Source organism: Eumetopias jubatus, unplaced genomic scaffold, assembly GCF_037043125.1.
Source record: "Eumetopias jubatus isolate StellerSeaLion01/CBP00866 unplaced genomic scaffold, mEumJub1_p1.0 scaffold_10, whole genome shotgun sequence".
NCBI lineage: Eukaryota > Metazoa > Chordata > Mammalia > Carnivora > Otariidae > Eumetopias > Eumetopias jubatus.
The window spans coordinates 45,708,510-45,725,246 of record NW_028274816.1 but is presented as its reverse complement, the minus strand read 5'-3'; the positions used below and the strand labels follow the sequence as shown (position 1 = coordinate 45,725,246).

Genomic DNA, 16,737 nt, shown 5'->3' with positions numbered 1-16,737 from the left:
AAAAATTGTTTCCACTGTCCACGACGGTCTCCTCTCGTATTTCCCTACTAATAAACAGCTCTTCTTAAATGGGTCTAAAGTGGTAAACATTTGGCCTTGTTTTGGTAACATCTTTAAATTATAAACTTACGGACTTCTGAAAATGTAACTCCATGTTAGTAAGAAATTGAGAACCGTTTTTTTTTCTGGTCTCATAAAAACAAACTACAGTAACTCAGGACTTCAAAACCTGTCACAAACTCACCAGGATTAAAATTAAAATATTAGATTTTAATATTTTAATAGTCCAAGTCTCTGCCTCCATATGGGGAAAAGTTTGTAAAACTTACATCAGTACAATATGATTCATATAAATAGGACAGTTTAAAAGAAATATGTATTGGTGAGAATCCACTCACTTTCCATTCCTTGTGGGTCTTTTCCTTGCAAAAACATGGGCCAAAGAGTAAGCGCTGGATTGAGTTTACTGGAAAAGGATGCTGACTTTATACTCAATCTTGATTTCTCTACAGAATCAATGTTTTTATTCTTCTTGGGTGATATGTAACGAGCGAAGTTCTTCGCAACCAGATCATCATTAACACAGACCTGTACAATTTTCAACATTCCATGAATAAGACAAATAGAGTCAAGTGACTGTTCAGAAAATATCCCAAACTTAACCCCAAATTTCAATCTTCAGAAAAAATTTTATAGAACGTAATTTGATAGAAACCGATCTCTTAACTTCTGCTCTGGTAACAGAGGACTAGATACTTCTGACCAACCCTCCTGGTAAGAAAAACATTAAGAATCTGTACAAAATATAAGAAATATCTTCTTGAGCAGAAGCATTGGGGAGTTAACATGACTTTGCTGGGCAAAGACCTGGGGGGATGACAAAGACAAAGCTCAAATCATAAAAAGAAAAACTGATAAAAATTTAAAAATTTAAATTTTAGACTGTATCAAAATTTAAAAATTTCCACTCTTCAAAAGGCATTGTTAAGAGACGAAGGGCAGGGGTGCCTGGGAGGCTCAGTCATTAAGCGTCTGCCTTCAGCTCAGGTCATGATTCCAGCGTTCTGGGATCGAGCCCCACATCAGGCTCCCTGCTCAGCAGGAGCCTGCTTCTCCAACTCCTATTCGCCCTGTTTGTGTTCCCTCTCTTGCTGTGTCTCTTCAAATAAATAAAATCTTTAAAAAAAAGAGAGAGAGATGAAGGGCAATCCACAGAGAGAAAATTTTTAAATCTGGTATCTGGATGGACATGTACCCAGAATATATAAAGAACTCTCAAAATGCAATAAAAAGATGATAAACAAACCAATTAAAAAATGGGCAAAATACAATGGAATATTACTCAGCCATAAAAAGATGAGATTCTTCCATTTGCAACATGAATGGACCTAGAGAGTATCATATTAGGTGAAATAAGACAGAAGGACAAACACCATATGATTTTACTTACAGGTGGAATATAAAAAACAAATGAATAAACAAATAGCACAAACAGACCCATAAATACTAAGAACTGATGGAGGCCAGAGGGGCGAGGGGAGCGGGTGCACAAAAAGGGTGAAGGGGAGAGGGAGATACAGGCCTTCAGTATGGAATGAGTAAGTCTTGGGAATAAAAGGTTCATCAGGAATAGAGTCAATGGTATTGTAATGGTGTTGTGTGGTGAGCACAGCATAAGGTACAGACTCGTCAAATCACTGTACTGTACACCTGAAACATCGTGTATCAACTATACTTCAATTTAAAAAATTATCCAGGGGTGCCTGGCTGGCTCAGTCGTTAAGTATTTGCCTTCAGCTCAGGTCATGATCCCAGGGTCCTGGGATCGAGCCGCGCCCCACATGGGGCTCCCTGCTCAGCAGGAAGCCTGCTTCTCCCTCTCCCACTCCCCCTGCTTGTGTTCCCTCTCTCACTGTGTCTGTCAAATAAATAAATAAAATCTTTAAAAAATAAAAAGGCATCCAAAAAATGGGCAAAAGATCTGAATGCACACTTCATCAAAGAAGATATACAGATTGCAAATAGCATATGAAGAGACACTCATCGTCATAAGTCATTAGGGAAATGCAAAGTTAAGCCACGATGAGATACTTCTATGCATCCATCAAAGTAGCCATCCAAGCACTGAAGAGGACATGAAGGAACTGAGGCTCTCATCCATTGCTGATGGGAGTGTACAATAGTTAACCGCTTTGGAAAACCATTTGGCAGTCTCTTACTACCTACAATCCCATCCAGATATTTGACTCCTAGGTCCTCACCCAAGAGAAATGAATGTATAGGTTCACAGGAAGAAATGCACATGAATTTTCATAGCAGCTTTATCTGTAACAGCGCCAAACTGGCCACAACTCAAATGTCCAAAAGACATGAACAGGTAAATCCACTGTATAATATCTGGACAACAGAAGAGTATTTGACAATAAAAGGGACAATGTGGATATATGCTAAAGTAATTTTGTTGCATGAAAGAAGCCAGGCCAAAAAGAGAAAACCCTGGCATATCCTTGTGCTTCCTCAGGGAGCTGGAAAAGGATGCCAGGCTCTGTTTTTCTTTTTCTGGCAATGATGACCTCACGCATCTGCTCTAAGTCCTCTCTGCTAAGAAGCTTACCCTCTGCACTCCCCCACCGTGAAGTAGGGCCACAGAGGGAAAGAGACCTACTTGAAAAGCAAGAAGAAGCAGGTCAGTAGAAAAGTTTAAAGATGTTTCACCATACCAGTCCAACAGCAGCATTTTGTTATTTTTACCAAACTAAAATAAGCAATGAAAAGTCACCGGTGAAACTTACAAAGACGAGGAGGAATCCAAACTGCACCACGAAGACTAACAAATGAACCTTACTGTAAATGAATAACATCAACACAATGAAGACGGAGGGGAAGAAAAGAACTAACCTAAGTAACTTCAGGATATAGTGTTTTGGTTGCATGCTATTTGCCTTTAGACAAACTTCTTTTTCACAGGAATGTGGGTTAGCAATTCTGGAATTACTTTATGTAAATATTAAGATTAATTGAATTAATTATAACGTAGCTAACAAGAGCAGGTTTCTCACTGTTGGAAACGTGTCACGGAACGGGGAGGGCCACAGAGAATCCTGTGAAGCTGGACTGGAATGAGAGGTACCAGAGCTCTTTTTTTGAGGGGGGGGGGGATGAGTGTGCGCATGTGTGAGCAAGGGAGGGGCAGAGAGAGGGAGAGAGAGAATCTTAGGCAGGCTACACGCCCAGCACACAGCCCGACGTGGGGCTCCATCTCACGGCCCTGAGCCACCAGGCGCCCCGTCCAGACAGACAGATCCAGGCATCAATCCATGTGTGTGTGTAGTAGTGCATATACACCTACTTCCTAACTGTCTGCGGAGAGGGCCTACGAGCAGCGACACCCCAGCAGCAGGGAGCACATCTCGTGCCCCAGTCTTGCTATCTGAATACGAATACCACTCTTCTTTGAGAAGTGGTTGATTCTAGGGCTGGGCTGGAGAATGACAAAATTAACCTAGAGCATCTCCTGGTACCAAAAATAGAAAGTTTCCGGCCATGAGGGGGCACACTGAAAGGACACGTAAGCCACTTTGAAGAAGCTGCTAATGGCCAAATCTGGGACAAATTGAAGAAAATAACGACAGTAATGCATTCTATCCCCTAGAGTAAAACAAACAGCCAAGAATCAGCACTAAGATAAATTACTGTACCAATTGATAAATGGGGGAGAAGGGCCAGTTCTCCTTTATAGAATTCCACTTAAAAATGCAGAAGGCCTGGGGCGCCTGGGTGGCACAGTCCATTAAGCGTCCGACTCTTGGTTTCACGTCATGATCTCAGAGTCTTGAGATGGAGCCCCGTGTTGGGCTCTGCACTCAGCACAGAGCCTGCCTGAGATTTTCTCCCTCAGCCCTCCCCAGCCCTCTCTCCAAAAAAAACCAAAAGACAAAACGAAAAATTTCCATGCTGTGTGAATGACATTCTTTTCCTTGATGTTTACTCTGTTTTGTTCAAATAAAAAAAATAAGAATGAAACATTTTTAAAACACAATTCTTTCACTCACTTTTTCATTTCTTATAGTTGCATAAAGGTAGACCTCAAAAGTATCTTCTTCCACGGCACACAACTTGGCTTCCACCTGGGTGGTTGCTAAATAACATAGAGGGAAAAAAATAAGTCAGCTGACATTGAAACAATTACATTTCACCTAGTAATCCATACTAAGCATCACCCAGAGTCACCATACCAAACCGCGTCCTCCTGGTGGGGGCGGGTGGGGGGTGGGCAAGTGGAGGCCAAGGCTCTCCTGGCCTGGGGTCAGGCGCATACCCTCCCCATCCCCACCCACAGCCGCTGCTCCTGCCCCCTGCGAACGCCTCCTCCAGCGGACCTGGCCCTCTTCCTTCCAGCGACTCCCAAATCCCCTTCCCACTCAGTCTTTCACCTGAGTCCATCGCCCCCTGCAAACACCCCATCAGTCAGAGCTCTCAGCGGCTCAGACCCAAGCAGCCAAACAGCAGCTCCAGGCGCCGGGGCCGTCGCACAGTTTCACTTCACAGCTGTCGCGGTCATGTACAGGGGAGGAGGCCGGCTCAGAGAAAGCCGCAGGGAAGCTGCAGAGCAGGATGCAGTCCCAGGCACTCTGCCTCCTCCACACCGCTATGTCCCGGCAGGCCCCCCTCCCACCGACATGGGCTCACAAGGGCCCAGACTCCAAAGCCAGAGGCCCTCCCAGCCTCCCAGTTCCTCCGGGGCCCAGCATGTGGCTATTCCTCCAGCCGGAGAGCGGGCCAGTGGAGGAGAGGGCCTAGCACCCCAGGCATTTCACACCTGCTTCTCAGAGCAGCCCCGGGCGGCGGGCACAAGCACTTGGCTCCTGCCGGCCAGGGGTCAGGACAGACGGCCCATGAGGCTGCACTTTACTGCCAACAATAGAAGATAAAGAGAGCACACCGTACAGCTGCTCTGAGACGGGCTGCACATCTGAAATCGGCAATGACGACGATGACACAATGAATGTGCACGAGAAAAGTTCAACTTTCCATCACCTGTTGCTCTGTGAAGTGCGCGTACATTTATTTCTGCAGGGCGAAGCTCCCGTGCAAACGGAGGGCCCCTCACCCAAAGAGCCCCTTTCTCATTTCAACTCTAAATTACTAACGTCCACATCCACCCCCAAAGTTTCAGGGGTGTAGAGTCGCTGTGACATGGGGCGGAAGGAGTCCCAAGTAACAGATGAACCCCTGTGAGGAGGGGTAAACAGCTGAAGGCGCACATCCCAAACCCCCTTGCCAACAGAAAAATAAACCACCCTGGGCGTCAGTTCAAAGCAGGCTGCAGTAATGATGCACTTGCCTTACCTTTTAGGATGTTCTGGAAGTACTGAATAGCTGCACTGTCCCACTTCTTGGCAGGTCTGGAACAGTAAACAGATGCAACCTTACCAAAGAAAAATCCGAGGCTAGGGCACCAGCATCAAAGCCATACGCTGAATGTTTCTGACACTACGTGTTGGCTGTATGATGCCTGGCCCTGCTTTGGGGGTGACAATCCCACCCGCACCCTGCAACAGGCTCCTCTCATCACTGCCACCGGCACCCAGGGCAGAGACTGAGAACAGGCCCGCCCTGGGGCTTCCTGAGCAGCCCGTGCCTGCCACCAGGGCATCGTCCGTCCCAGCACCAGCGTCCCCCGTGATCTGGGACCTATCGGTCTTCCCCGCCACAACACAAGCCCCCCGGGCAGGGATGCTGCGCACGCAGTGTTCAGCACAGGCCGGCACAGAGCGAGGGCTCCGTACGGCCTGGTGAGACCACAGGGAAAGAGAGGCTGGGCGGAGGGCCACCAGCCAGTCGCTCACGGTACCCCCACCCTGCTGCAACTGTCCTCTGTCTCCCACGTTCTACCATCTTGCCCTTTCCTGTGCTCTGGAAAGGAGATTTTAAGAAGAGCTGTGGGCAGTGGAAGATGAAGAGAAACCAGGATTTCGAAGCAAGGAACAGAAATAACTAAGAAAGGGTAGAGTACTATGTTTTATGTTTCTCTGCTGGTTTGATTTCCCAAATCAAGGATGGTTTGATGCCACCGTCATCCTCCAAGGGCTGCTTTAAGGATCAAATAAGGTAATATACATAAAGCACTTAGTCCCACGCCTAGGCAAAGGTATTATTTTATTTTACTAAAAAAGATATTTAGCACATTACTTCAAGAAAATCACAAAGGGTTCCCAAAAGGAAGTAAAAAAAAATTAAGACAGCAGTTCTAAATTCCTTGCTACACACACAAAAATTACCAAGTTTAAAAAAAATGAAATACAGATTTCTAATATGAAAATGGCCCAAGAGAAAAATCAGTCTAGGCTATTCACGGGTAAACCACTCGTTCAGTCCGTGTGTCTGTCTCTCTCTCTCGAGCACACACACAAATAACCACATGAAGAGACACCCAACTTTACAAGTTAGAAAAATACAAATTGAAACAAAATACCATGTTCACACAGCAAACAAGCAAAAATGAAAAAGCTTAATGATAGTCAACGTTGTGTGGAAAAGCAACACTCTGTGTGCCCCAGTGAAGCGAGTACACATCGCCAGTCCTTCTGGAAGGCCGTTCGACAAAATCTATACACACTGTAACACACATACCGAGACAGACATTCTACATGAACTGCCCACACAAAGGGATGTGTGTCTGCGCGGAGGGTGTGCCGATGACTGGGGAAGGTGGTCACACAGAGGTGGCGAGGATGAGGGGGACTCTGGGGGAGAGCTGGGTGTGGACAGACTGGCAGCAGAGTCAGCCCTGGGGGGGGTGAGTGGCTGGCTGCTCTGGAAGAGGGGCAGGGAAGAGGCAGGGGTTGCTGCTGTGTGGGGGACCCACTTTCCCAGAGTCTCTGAGGCGGCCGTGGCGTGGGGGGGCCACAGGGACGAGCAGACTCAGCATCCATTACTGACGCTTCTGAGGCCAGCCACAGGACGGCAGGCTGGCCATCTCCAGGGAACGACAGGTGCTGGGGGGGGCGCAGGGAGTGGGAATGGAAGGTCTCCGTAGATCCCGCGAAAGCATCCACAAGAGGGGCGCCTTCCAAGTTCAGGGAACAAAATGCACCACCACCACGAAAGGCAAGTTGAGCCAGAACTGTGCTGTGCCCACAGTGTTTCTTCCCGTAACACCACAGTCCTCGGGCTGGGGGTACCAGGAGGGAGGAAGGGGAGGGCTGCCTCAGGACCTCAGGTAGCCCTCGGTCCAGACAGTGGGGAGCACAGCCATACCCCTGCCACAGCAGTGCCCAGTGTGGGGACCCTGGTGAGTCCTGCACAAACACTGGCAATGTGGCCCCAGACTAGGAAAACGGGGCAAAGACGGGGGCGGGGGTGATACGTGCATATGAGTATGCACGTCCACATCTCCACACCGTGTTTTACTTGGATTTATCCGTATTCTTACGGGAATGTGCAGCGCACAGTGGCCTGCAAACAATCTAGCTGGCTCTCAAGAGATGGACAGTCACATACAGCAAGTAGCCAGTTACATTCACCCCAGAAAAGTCCAACAGTGGAAGGTCGTACATGTACTTGTGAAGAGCTTCAGCACACTCCTGGCTTAAATCTACAAATAAGGCAGTAGGTTCTAATTTTCATGAAAGGCTCCACACAAACGAACATGTATAAAGTACTGACTGAGGTCTGCAAGTTCAGAGCCTGAACAGGTCCCAGAGGCTGTGGGGGGGGGGGGGGCACGGTTTAGGGACCAGAAAAAAATGCAATGGACTTTTTTTTTTAATGCTCCATGACCCTATATTTCATCCTTTCTCTTTACAGTTTATTACTTTTTGCAAATTAAAAGAAGTTGCAGAGCGCAGAGCTCAGCACCCCCCTCAACTGCAGCGTCTGGAAGGGGGGCTGGCCCCGGGAGCTCCGCTCAGGGCCAGGTGCGACACACACCGACTCAGATGTGTCCTGAAGAAGAGAGGCCACTTAGTGCTTCTCAAGGGGAACAGACTCCACATAAACCTCCTACACTCGATTTCAGACTTTTACTCACGCTTCAGCGTCCATCGCCAGTGGTACTTACACAATCTCAGCGCTGTCTTCACAGAAGTCAATATGTAACGTAACAGGCTTCGTGCAGTACAGCCTGAATTTTTTCGCTCGGTAGGGAAGCTGCATAAAAGTTTCTACTGCAACTCGGATGCTTCACAGTGAAACAGAAACAGTTCCGTTACAAAGAAAACTTATATACAACAGATTTCTTTAAAGTATGCCCCCAAAATTGACATACCTAAAACACACCCAAACCAATTCTTTCTGTTTCTAATACAGCCACCAGCAGCAGGGAGAGTGGGCCGGCCTCTGCCCAAGTGCAGAGGAGGGAGAAGAATCTTACTCTTCTTATGTATAAAAGCATAAAATATATGAGTGCATGCATGGATATTCAGAGTATCTTTGGCATTAAAACTTCATGGTGTGGGGGCGGGGAGTATTAGAAAATTCACGTCTAACAAGGCTCCTCAGACTAAGAAACATTAGGAAATGAACAATCCTGTGAAGTCAGTTCTACTTAAGATTTTTGAATTTCTAATTTTAATACTCAACCCGAATTACGGTTTCAGTAAATGAGCAGATGTTTGTGATTTTGAGCAGATGTTTTTATAGTTAGTATTTATCAATTCTGCACAAAAAGAGGGGCTGAGATTTGATAAATCTGTTGCTCAGCACTTTTATTTCCATTCTTCAGGCCAACGAGAGACCGCCTGTGCGTACCATTCCTGGACAGGAGTTCTGGATGCCCTGTATGGGCAGCCTCACCACCTCGTCTCCACAGTTCAGAAAAAGGTGCCCCTCAAAGCCTCCCTGCACAATATTTAATCACGGGCTTCTCTTGCCCAAAACTCCAAATACTAAAAATCTTTCCAAACAATTAAATATAACATTTACTTTGATAACAATTCTGGTTATAAAGGTGCTGAATCACAGGCTAGAAAGGCATCTACTTTTTTTTTTTTTTGAAGATTTTATTTATTTGACAGAAAGAGACACAGCGAGAGAGGGAACACAAGCAGGCGGAGTGGGAGAGAAAGAAGCAGGCTTCCCCCCCACCCCCAGCAGGGAGCCCGATGCGGGGCTCGATCCCCGGACCCTGGAACCATGACCCGAGCCGAAGGCAGACACTTAACGACTGAGCCACCCAGGCACCCCAGGCATCTACTTTTTTTCTTAAGTATCTGCGAATTTCCAATGTCTGAGAAGACCTTCTGCCATGAAATGCTTTACTCTTATTGCAAGAATACTCTTACGGAAGAAGAGTCCTCACGTTAATTATTAAACTGATATCCTCTTACTCTGGGACAGGAAACTGAAAAATTACCACAAACACAAAGGCTGACGTGTTGCTAGTGTTTTCTAATGAGCAGTTAATGGGTGGTCCTGGAGCCAATGAGGGCTGCTTCCGAACCGTCTCCCCACCTTAAGTCACTGTGGGTCCCACCCTCACTCTGCTAAGGAAAAAGACCCAGAGTACGTGAACAGGTGCTCTGCTCCCGGCTACCTGAGGCTGTCCCAGCACACACCCGTCCTGTGGGGACCAGATGACCTTCTGCTTCCAGGTAGAGTCTTTCCTGCAGCCCAGCCTCTGGAAGGACCCATCACAGGAACACGCTGAGAGTGACAGGCCGGGTGAGCAACTGCCCCTTGGAAGGAAGGTGGAAGGAGGGCCCAGCTGCCCCGGGTCCTCACTGGGACCACCAGCCCCTACAATAACTGCGTATAGAACTGGAATCTGCAAGTCGTCCCCACGGGAAGCTAAGAACATTCTGTTCTTAGTTCTCTGTTCTAGTTCTCTGACCTCTATCCTCTCACTGTGAAAACGGACCCTCTCCTTTAAAACCGATATCCGTCTTCCTAAAGAGCACGAGGTGAAATAAATACATACGTACTTTTTAGATTTCACTGGGATGTACTTGGCAAAATCCACAAGGAAACATTCTGCCAGGTAATGGTCTGCCGAAGACACAATGGACTTAATAACAGCCCTGCACCAGCACTTCAGTTCCTGACAATACACCACACAGACCTATAAAATAAAAACCTCGGCATTAAAACCCCCAGTCACAGGAGAGAACGAAAAGGCACCCCCAAACCATCTCAGCCCACATTCCACCTGCCGGAAGAGGAAAGGCGGGGGAGAAGGCTGAGGCTGCCCACGCTGACCCCTGCTGGGTGGTAAACTGAGCACAGGGCACCGGTCCTACTTCAGGCTTTTCTTACTCCAGTCATGCTGACTCCTTCACTAAGGACAGGCTTTTGAAAGTAAAATAAGGAAAATGCAGCCCCATCTTAAGGAAACTGCCCGGCAGGAGTGACAGCTGCCTGGCGTCCAGACAGTCCCACGGGACTGCGACCCAGACCAGCAAACCACATACCGACCACAGGCCCCGAGGGGAGAGCACCACGCCTGACGGGGAAGGGGTGAGCCGAAGGGAGACGACCACGCTCAGGAACTGAAGCTGGACGCCACGGAGCAGCCACTTGGCAAGGGACGGGCTCTTGGGAGCCTCCCATAACTCCAAAGTCAAATAACTGGAGAGAAATCTTGCCAAAGGATGGAGGGTATTTCTGTTTAACGCTGAAGTCAAAGCAACTTGTAGGAATGGTGTAAACAGGTAATCGTTCACGAGGCCACGCTGGTTTTGAACTGGTGGCTTACAGGGCTTCCACCAAGCCAACGTAGGGCAATTTAAGCACCAAGAACAATGATTACAGCTGATGGACTATATTAAAAGCCATGAGTTCAATACAGTGCTTTAAAAATGAAAAGGAGGAGAGAAAAACAGCAGAGACCTCTGGACGCCTGTGTACACAGCTGGGCACGAACGCTGGTAAGGGAAAGAATCAAGCAACGCGTCTACCTTTCCAGCATGAACTGCAGGATATAAGGGTAGCCTAATCATCTTAATAGAGGAAGGAAAGTTCCCTGCAGATGAATTCCAGCTCAAGAACACAGAAGGAATGTGAAAGCGACCATTCTGGAAGCTTAAACAGAAGGGCTGCTTTGGGCCATGCTGGTCATGGGAAGGTGCCTCCCCTGTAGGAAAAGCTGACGGGCACCATCTTGAGGGAGGACTCAGGTGTCACCCTCTGAATCTGCTGGGCTTTGCCAACAGTGATATCACCTCCCAATCCAATGCAAGGTGAAGCTCACAGTCCAATCACTCTGAGGGGGTAAAAAGGTGACCTTAAATCTAATCAAAGCTTTAACTACCAGTCCACATAAAATAGAGGGGACAGAAAGTTCAGCACCACCACAAGGAGGCACTCAGGCTCTCCAAAATGTGGAATATTTTAAAGGGACAGCTGAATGGGTCTCCTCTCTTCAACAAGTCAATGATATGGAAAAAAATAATAAATGTTATTAATGAAGGTTTTTTTTGAAAGGGGGAAGGAAGCCAAGTTATTTCTAATGTTTCTCATAGTTTATAAACCTTTCCCAGTAGAAAAATTCAAACTCTTCTGAAAAGTGACTGACCTGCAGAGAGAATCAGACAATGGGCCCGGGAGCCAAGGTGGCAATAAAGGAAGAAGGGGCCGTGATGTGAGGCAAGGAAAATAAACAAACAGGAGTTGGCCAAAGTCACGGGCAGCAAAAGGGACGCCCCCTGCCCCCTCGGCTGAGGCCCCCACACCTGTGACAGATCTGGAATACATCTAGAATAGCCCTTGGTTCCCATCCCCAGGAGGATGGCCTGATGCCTGAATTTGGACGACATTCCATCTGCTGCTGCCCCACATGAATCTTCTACCACCTTTGCTTTCCAAAACCAGCCCAAATCTCATGCAGCCAAAAGAACCTAACACAAAGCAATTATGTGCAATTAAAATACTCTAAAAGCTTTTATTGCCAAAATGCGTACATTTTAAGTAGTATTTCAAGACACAGTGCTTAGAGCACACTTAGATACATACCTGCCCTTCTTCCAACATTAACGGTTTTATTTCTATATCTTGACGCATGCTATTATAGAAGTCATTCATGGCACTATTTAGTTTTTGGTAATCAACTTCATGATCTAAAAACGGACTACATCCTTTTATAATAACCCAGAAGCATCCTGGATCTTCAATCTGTAAAAATTTTTTAAAAACAAAACAATGCATGGTTTAAAAAGCAGAATCATAAAATAATAAACCTTAGAGGCATGATACCTGTTACTAATATAAGTGATCTAACAAATTCTAGAGGAGTACCTGTCTTAAAAAAAAATCAGACCAAAGGTAAAAGATAAAAGTCTGTCAATGTAGATCAAATCATCACATTTTACACCTTAAACTTATACGATGTTAGATACCAATTATATCTCAATTAAGCTGGATAAAAGATAAAAGATGCAAAGATAGGGTGCCTGGGTGGCTCAGTCGTTAAGCGGCTGCCTTTGGCTCAGGTCATGATCCCGGGGTCCTGGGATGGAGCCCCGCATCAGGCTCCCTGATCGGCGGGGAGCCTGCTTCTCCCTCTCCCACTCCCCCTGCTTGTTGTGTTCCTGCTCTCGCTGTCTCTGTCAAATAAATAAATAAATAAATAAAATCTTAAAAAAAAAGATACAAAGATAAAACTCTAAAACATGTTAAAAATTTAAAAAAATATAACCAATAACATCAGTAATTTTTAATTATGTGCTGTGACTCAAAAAGCAGAGATCAATGCCCTCCATCTCCTCTATTTTAATCTTTATTTTTTTTAAAAGATTTTCTTTATTAATTTGAGATAGTGTGAGAGAGAGAGAGCACAAGCAGGGGGAGGGGCAGAGGGAGTGGGAGAAGCAGACTCCCCACCGAGCAGGGAGCCCAATGCGGGACTCGATCCCAGGACCCTGGGATCATGACCTGAGCCGAAGGCAGACGCTCAACGACCGAGCCACCCAGGCGCCCCATCTCCCGTATTTTAAAAATATGCATAATAAAATACAAAAGCAAAGTCCCATGTTTGCAATATGCTATGTCTTTTGTAAAAAAGAGAAGGAAATATGAATATATGTATATTCTGTTCATATTTAAAAAAAAGAAATGGCAGATAAACCAAAACAAGTATTAAGTTATTACCTATAGAAAGCCAGACATAGAAGGGAGAGGGATGAAAGTCAGACTCCTCTGAATGTATCTTGATATAGATCAGTGTCATTAGAGAGATTAGATGTAACCTAAAAAGTTAAATTTGAGTTAAAAATATCAGTAGGAACTCCTAACTCTGCCTATTGAAAAGGCCTAAAAGCAATGACATCCCAAGACTTTGGATCCGAGGTACCAGGTGGCAGGGGAACGGGTGTTCACATTAGTACTCTATTTTTCTAAATATTTGAATATTTTTAAAATAAATAGTTGGGAGGGAAAAGAAAGAACAATGGGCCATTCTGGTTCCAGATCATGGCAGAGTCGTTTACATGGACTAATCCACCTGCAAGTAACAATGATCAGCCCAGGAAAAAATACAAAATAACAAATATGAAGGCAGTGAAGAGAAGAGAAACCGCAGGGACCGGATGCTTTGCAAGGAGGATGGGTCTTGGGTGAGATCCACGTTTCCGTACAGCTTTTCCAGCCCAGGACGACTGGCTGCAACTCAGGCAGAAAGCCGCAGTGTTTGTGGCCTGAGGAACCAGAAAAGGGACGCTGAGGGGAGAAATTGTGAAAGAGCCGCCATGGGGAGAGCCAGGTCCTTGGCTAGCCTGCACAGCGCAGTGAGGGCCCGGCCGTCCAGAGGAAAGCAACCACGAGAAGGCGGACAGAAACACCGGTTTTAGCTGCCGCTCGACAGAATGGCAAACTCGTGGCATGTCACCTCCCCAAACCTCTGCACCAAGAGGCCCCGTCCCAAGGATGGCCCTCGCCCCTCTCAAATGCCTGCCTGGGGAAGCTCAAGGCTGCCAGGGAAACCCACCGTCTACGGACAGAGACCCTTGACCACCCTTTCTGTGAGCATTTCCTCAAAAGGGCTGACAGGCGCCAATCCTCCCCGTCCCTTTGAGATGTGTCTGTTTCTCCCGCTGCTCAGGAGTATGTCTCGAGGGCCTGAAAGCCGAGACTGCCACCTGGAACCTCCTTCCTCAGCCGGCAGGCACTGACCAGTCCTTAGTGGCCCTCATATACCTGGAGCCCCTCCCCTCCTCTTCCTTGGTCTTTCCTCAAAATGCTCGGCCCCCTCTGCCCTTCCGCAGCTCCTGCCCCTACTCCTGGGCAGCTAATGCTCTAGCGAATGTCTGCCTTTGTTTATCCTTGGCACCCATCACTGGGAAACAGTCAGCAGTGGGAGTCTGGCCAAATTCACTAGGCTCAGTAGGCACCACAGGCTCTCCAGGGAAACCCCTGACGTGCCACGCCTGCGAACTCCAGACCTCACTCCTGGACAAACACAATGTGCTCTAGCAAAAGCAAACAGGGGCTTGAAGAGGATAAACCAAGCCTCCCAGACGGTGCATGCAGCGAGTGACTGAAGCGTAGGTCAACACTCTTTACCGCAGCTGCAATATCCCGTGTAGCAGTTACTAGCCGTGCAGAGATGAAAATCTGATGTGTGGCCAAGGACAAAAGCAGTCAGTAGAAGTGACCCAAGACCGCCCAGAAGTTGACATGAACAGGCAAGGATGTCAAAGCAGCTGTGAGAAATATGCTGAACAACTTAAGGACAAGATGGTTGTAGTGAGTTTGTGTGTTTACTAAGGAGGAGAGTCTCACTTAAGAAATGGAAACTAAAAAAAAAAAAAAAAACTGGAAAAGCTAATTCCTGAACTAAAAAGTAAAACGTACAAAAAAAAAATGTTACTAGTGGCGTGCTTACTACTCCTATTCAACATCGTACTGGAGGCCCTAGTCAGTATAACAAAGTAAGAAGAAGGTTGTCAGCAAGACTGGAAATGAAGAAAGAAAATTGTCTCTATTTACAAACAGTATCTCCATAGAAAATCCTAAGGAACCTACAAAAAAATATATTAGAACTAGTAAGTGGCTCTAACAAGGTTCCAGGGTACAAAGGCATATAGTACATTCAATTGTACGTCTATAGTCCAGCAATGAAAACTGGAAATTTAAATTAAAAAAACAGCACTATTTTCAACAGTGCCAAAAAACAGGATTACTCAGGAATGAACCTAACAAAATACATGCAAAATGTGTGTTGAAAGGTACACAAACTGATCAAATAGATCAAGGAAGGCCTTTAATGCCAGTATACTGTGTTCCTGGATTAAGATGTTGATTTTTCCCACAATGATCTATAAATATAACTCAGTTCCAGCAGGAACTGAGAAATCAATGAACTATGAAATTCTTATTGGAAAGGCAAAGGAACTAGAATGGCCCAAATAATTCTGGAAAAGAACAACATAGTTGGAAGACTCATACCACCTGATTTCGAGACTTACTAAAAAGCTACAGTAATTAGAATTGTGCTACTGGAGAAAGCACAGACAAAAACCAATAGAACAGAAACAGACCCACACATATGTGGTCAATTGAGTCTCAATAAAGGCACAAAAGCAATTGGGTGGAGAAAGGGTAGTTTTTAACAAATGATACTAGAACAATTAGTTATCTGTATGCACAAAAGTTAACTTTGATCCATCCTTCATTCCAGATACAAAAATTCACTCCAATGGGTCCTATATCTAAATGTAAAATATAAAACTATAAAATTTCTAAAAATACATGGGGGAAATCTTTGTGACTGTGGGTTAGGCAAAGATTTTAGATATAACACCAAAAGTATAATTTGTACAAGCAAAAATTGATAAACTGGACTTAATCTAAATTAAGAACTTCTGCTCATTGAAAGACATTAAGAGAAAGAAAAGTCATAAACTGGGAGAAAATATTTGCAATCACATCCAACAAAGAACTTCATCCACAATATATAAAGTGTAAAAACTCAGTAACAGAATGACCAACTAGAGAAATGGACAGATCCAAACAAACATTTGACCAAAAGAGTGGAAGGATGGCAAACAAGCACACAGAAAGATAATTAACATACATTCATCATTAGAAAATGCATATTAAAACCACAAGATACTACTACACACTAAACTAAACATTACCAGAATGGCTGAAATCTAAAAAAACTGACCACATCACGTGCTGGTGAGGATGCAGAGCAACTCGACATTTTTTTTTTAAGATTTTATTTTTAAGTAATTTCTACACCCAACATAGGGCTCAAATTCACAATCCCAAGGTCAAGAACCCCGATTATAGGCGCCCTGCAGCTAGAACTCTTACACATTGCTGATGGGAACCCATAATGGTATCCTCACTGTGGAAGATCTTCTCATGAAGTTAGACAGATAATCCAAGCCTATTTATCCATGAAATGGAACTTGTGTTCACACAAAAACCTGTCTGCAAAGGTTACAGCAGCTTTATTTATAATCTCCCCAAACTGGAAACAACTCAAAGGGCCTCCAGCTGGTGACAGTACAAACAAATCTGCATATTCATACAATGGACAATGACTCAGCAGTAAAAAGGAAGACATCGTGATTCACGCAACAACCCCGGGCGGGCAGGTCTCAAATGCATACACTAAGTCAGGGAAGCCAGATGCAGAGACTCCGTCCTACTGCATGATTCCGTGTGCACATTTCCATTTCCATTTTTATGACATCCTGGAAAAGGCAAAGCTAACAGGGAAGATAAAGATCAGTGGTTGCAGGGGATTTGGAGAGGGGCAAAGAAAGGACTACAAAGGAGTATAAGGTAATGGAG

At 45.6% G+C, this 16,737-nt stretch overlaps 1 protein-coding gene across 1 annotated transcript in view; it reads right to left on the bottom strand.

Annotated features, from left to right (window-relative positions):
• The window catches only part of TDRD12 (tudor domain containing 12), a 64,431-nt gene that overhangs the window by 43,115 nt on the left and 4,579 nt on the right, over nt 1–16,737 (bottom strand). Inside the window, exons 2-7 of the mRNA XM_028123668.2 lie at nt 11,950–12,108; nt 9,924–10,060; nt 8,063–8,182; nt 5,350–5,405; nt 4,053–4,138; nt 399–588 (exon numbers count right to left, since the gene is read on the bottom strand). Coding sequence (XP_027979469.2) covers nt 399–588; nt 4,053–4,138; nt 5,350–5,405; nt 8,063–8,182; nt 9,924–10,060; nt 11,950–12,108 — 748 coding nt within the window. The remainder of the gene's footprint in view (nt 1–398; nt 589–4,052; nt 4,139–5,349; nt 5,406–8,062; nt 8,183–9,923; nt 10,061–11,949; nt 12,109–16,737) is intronic.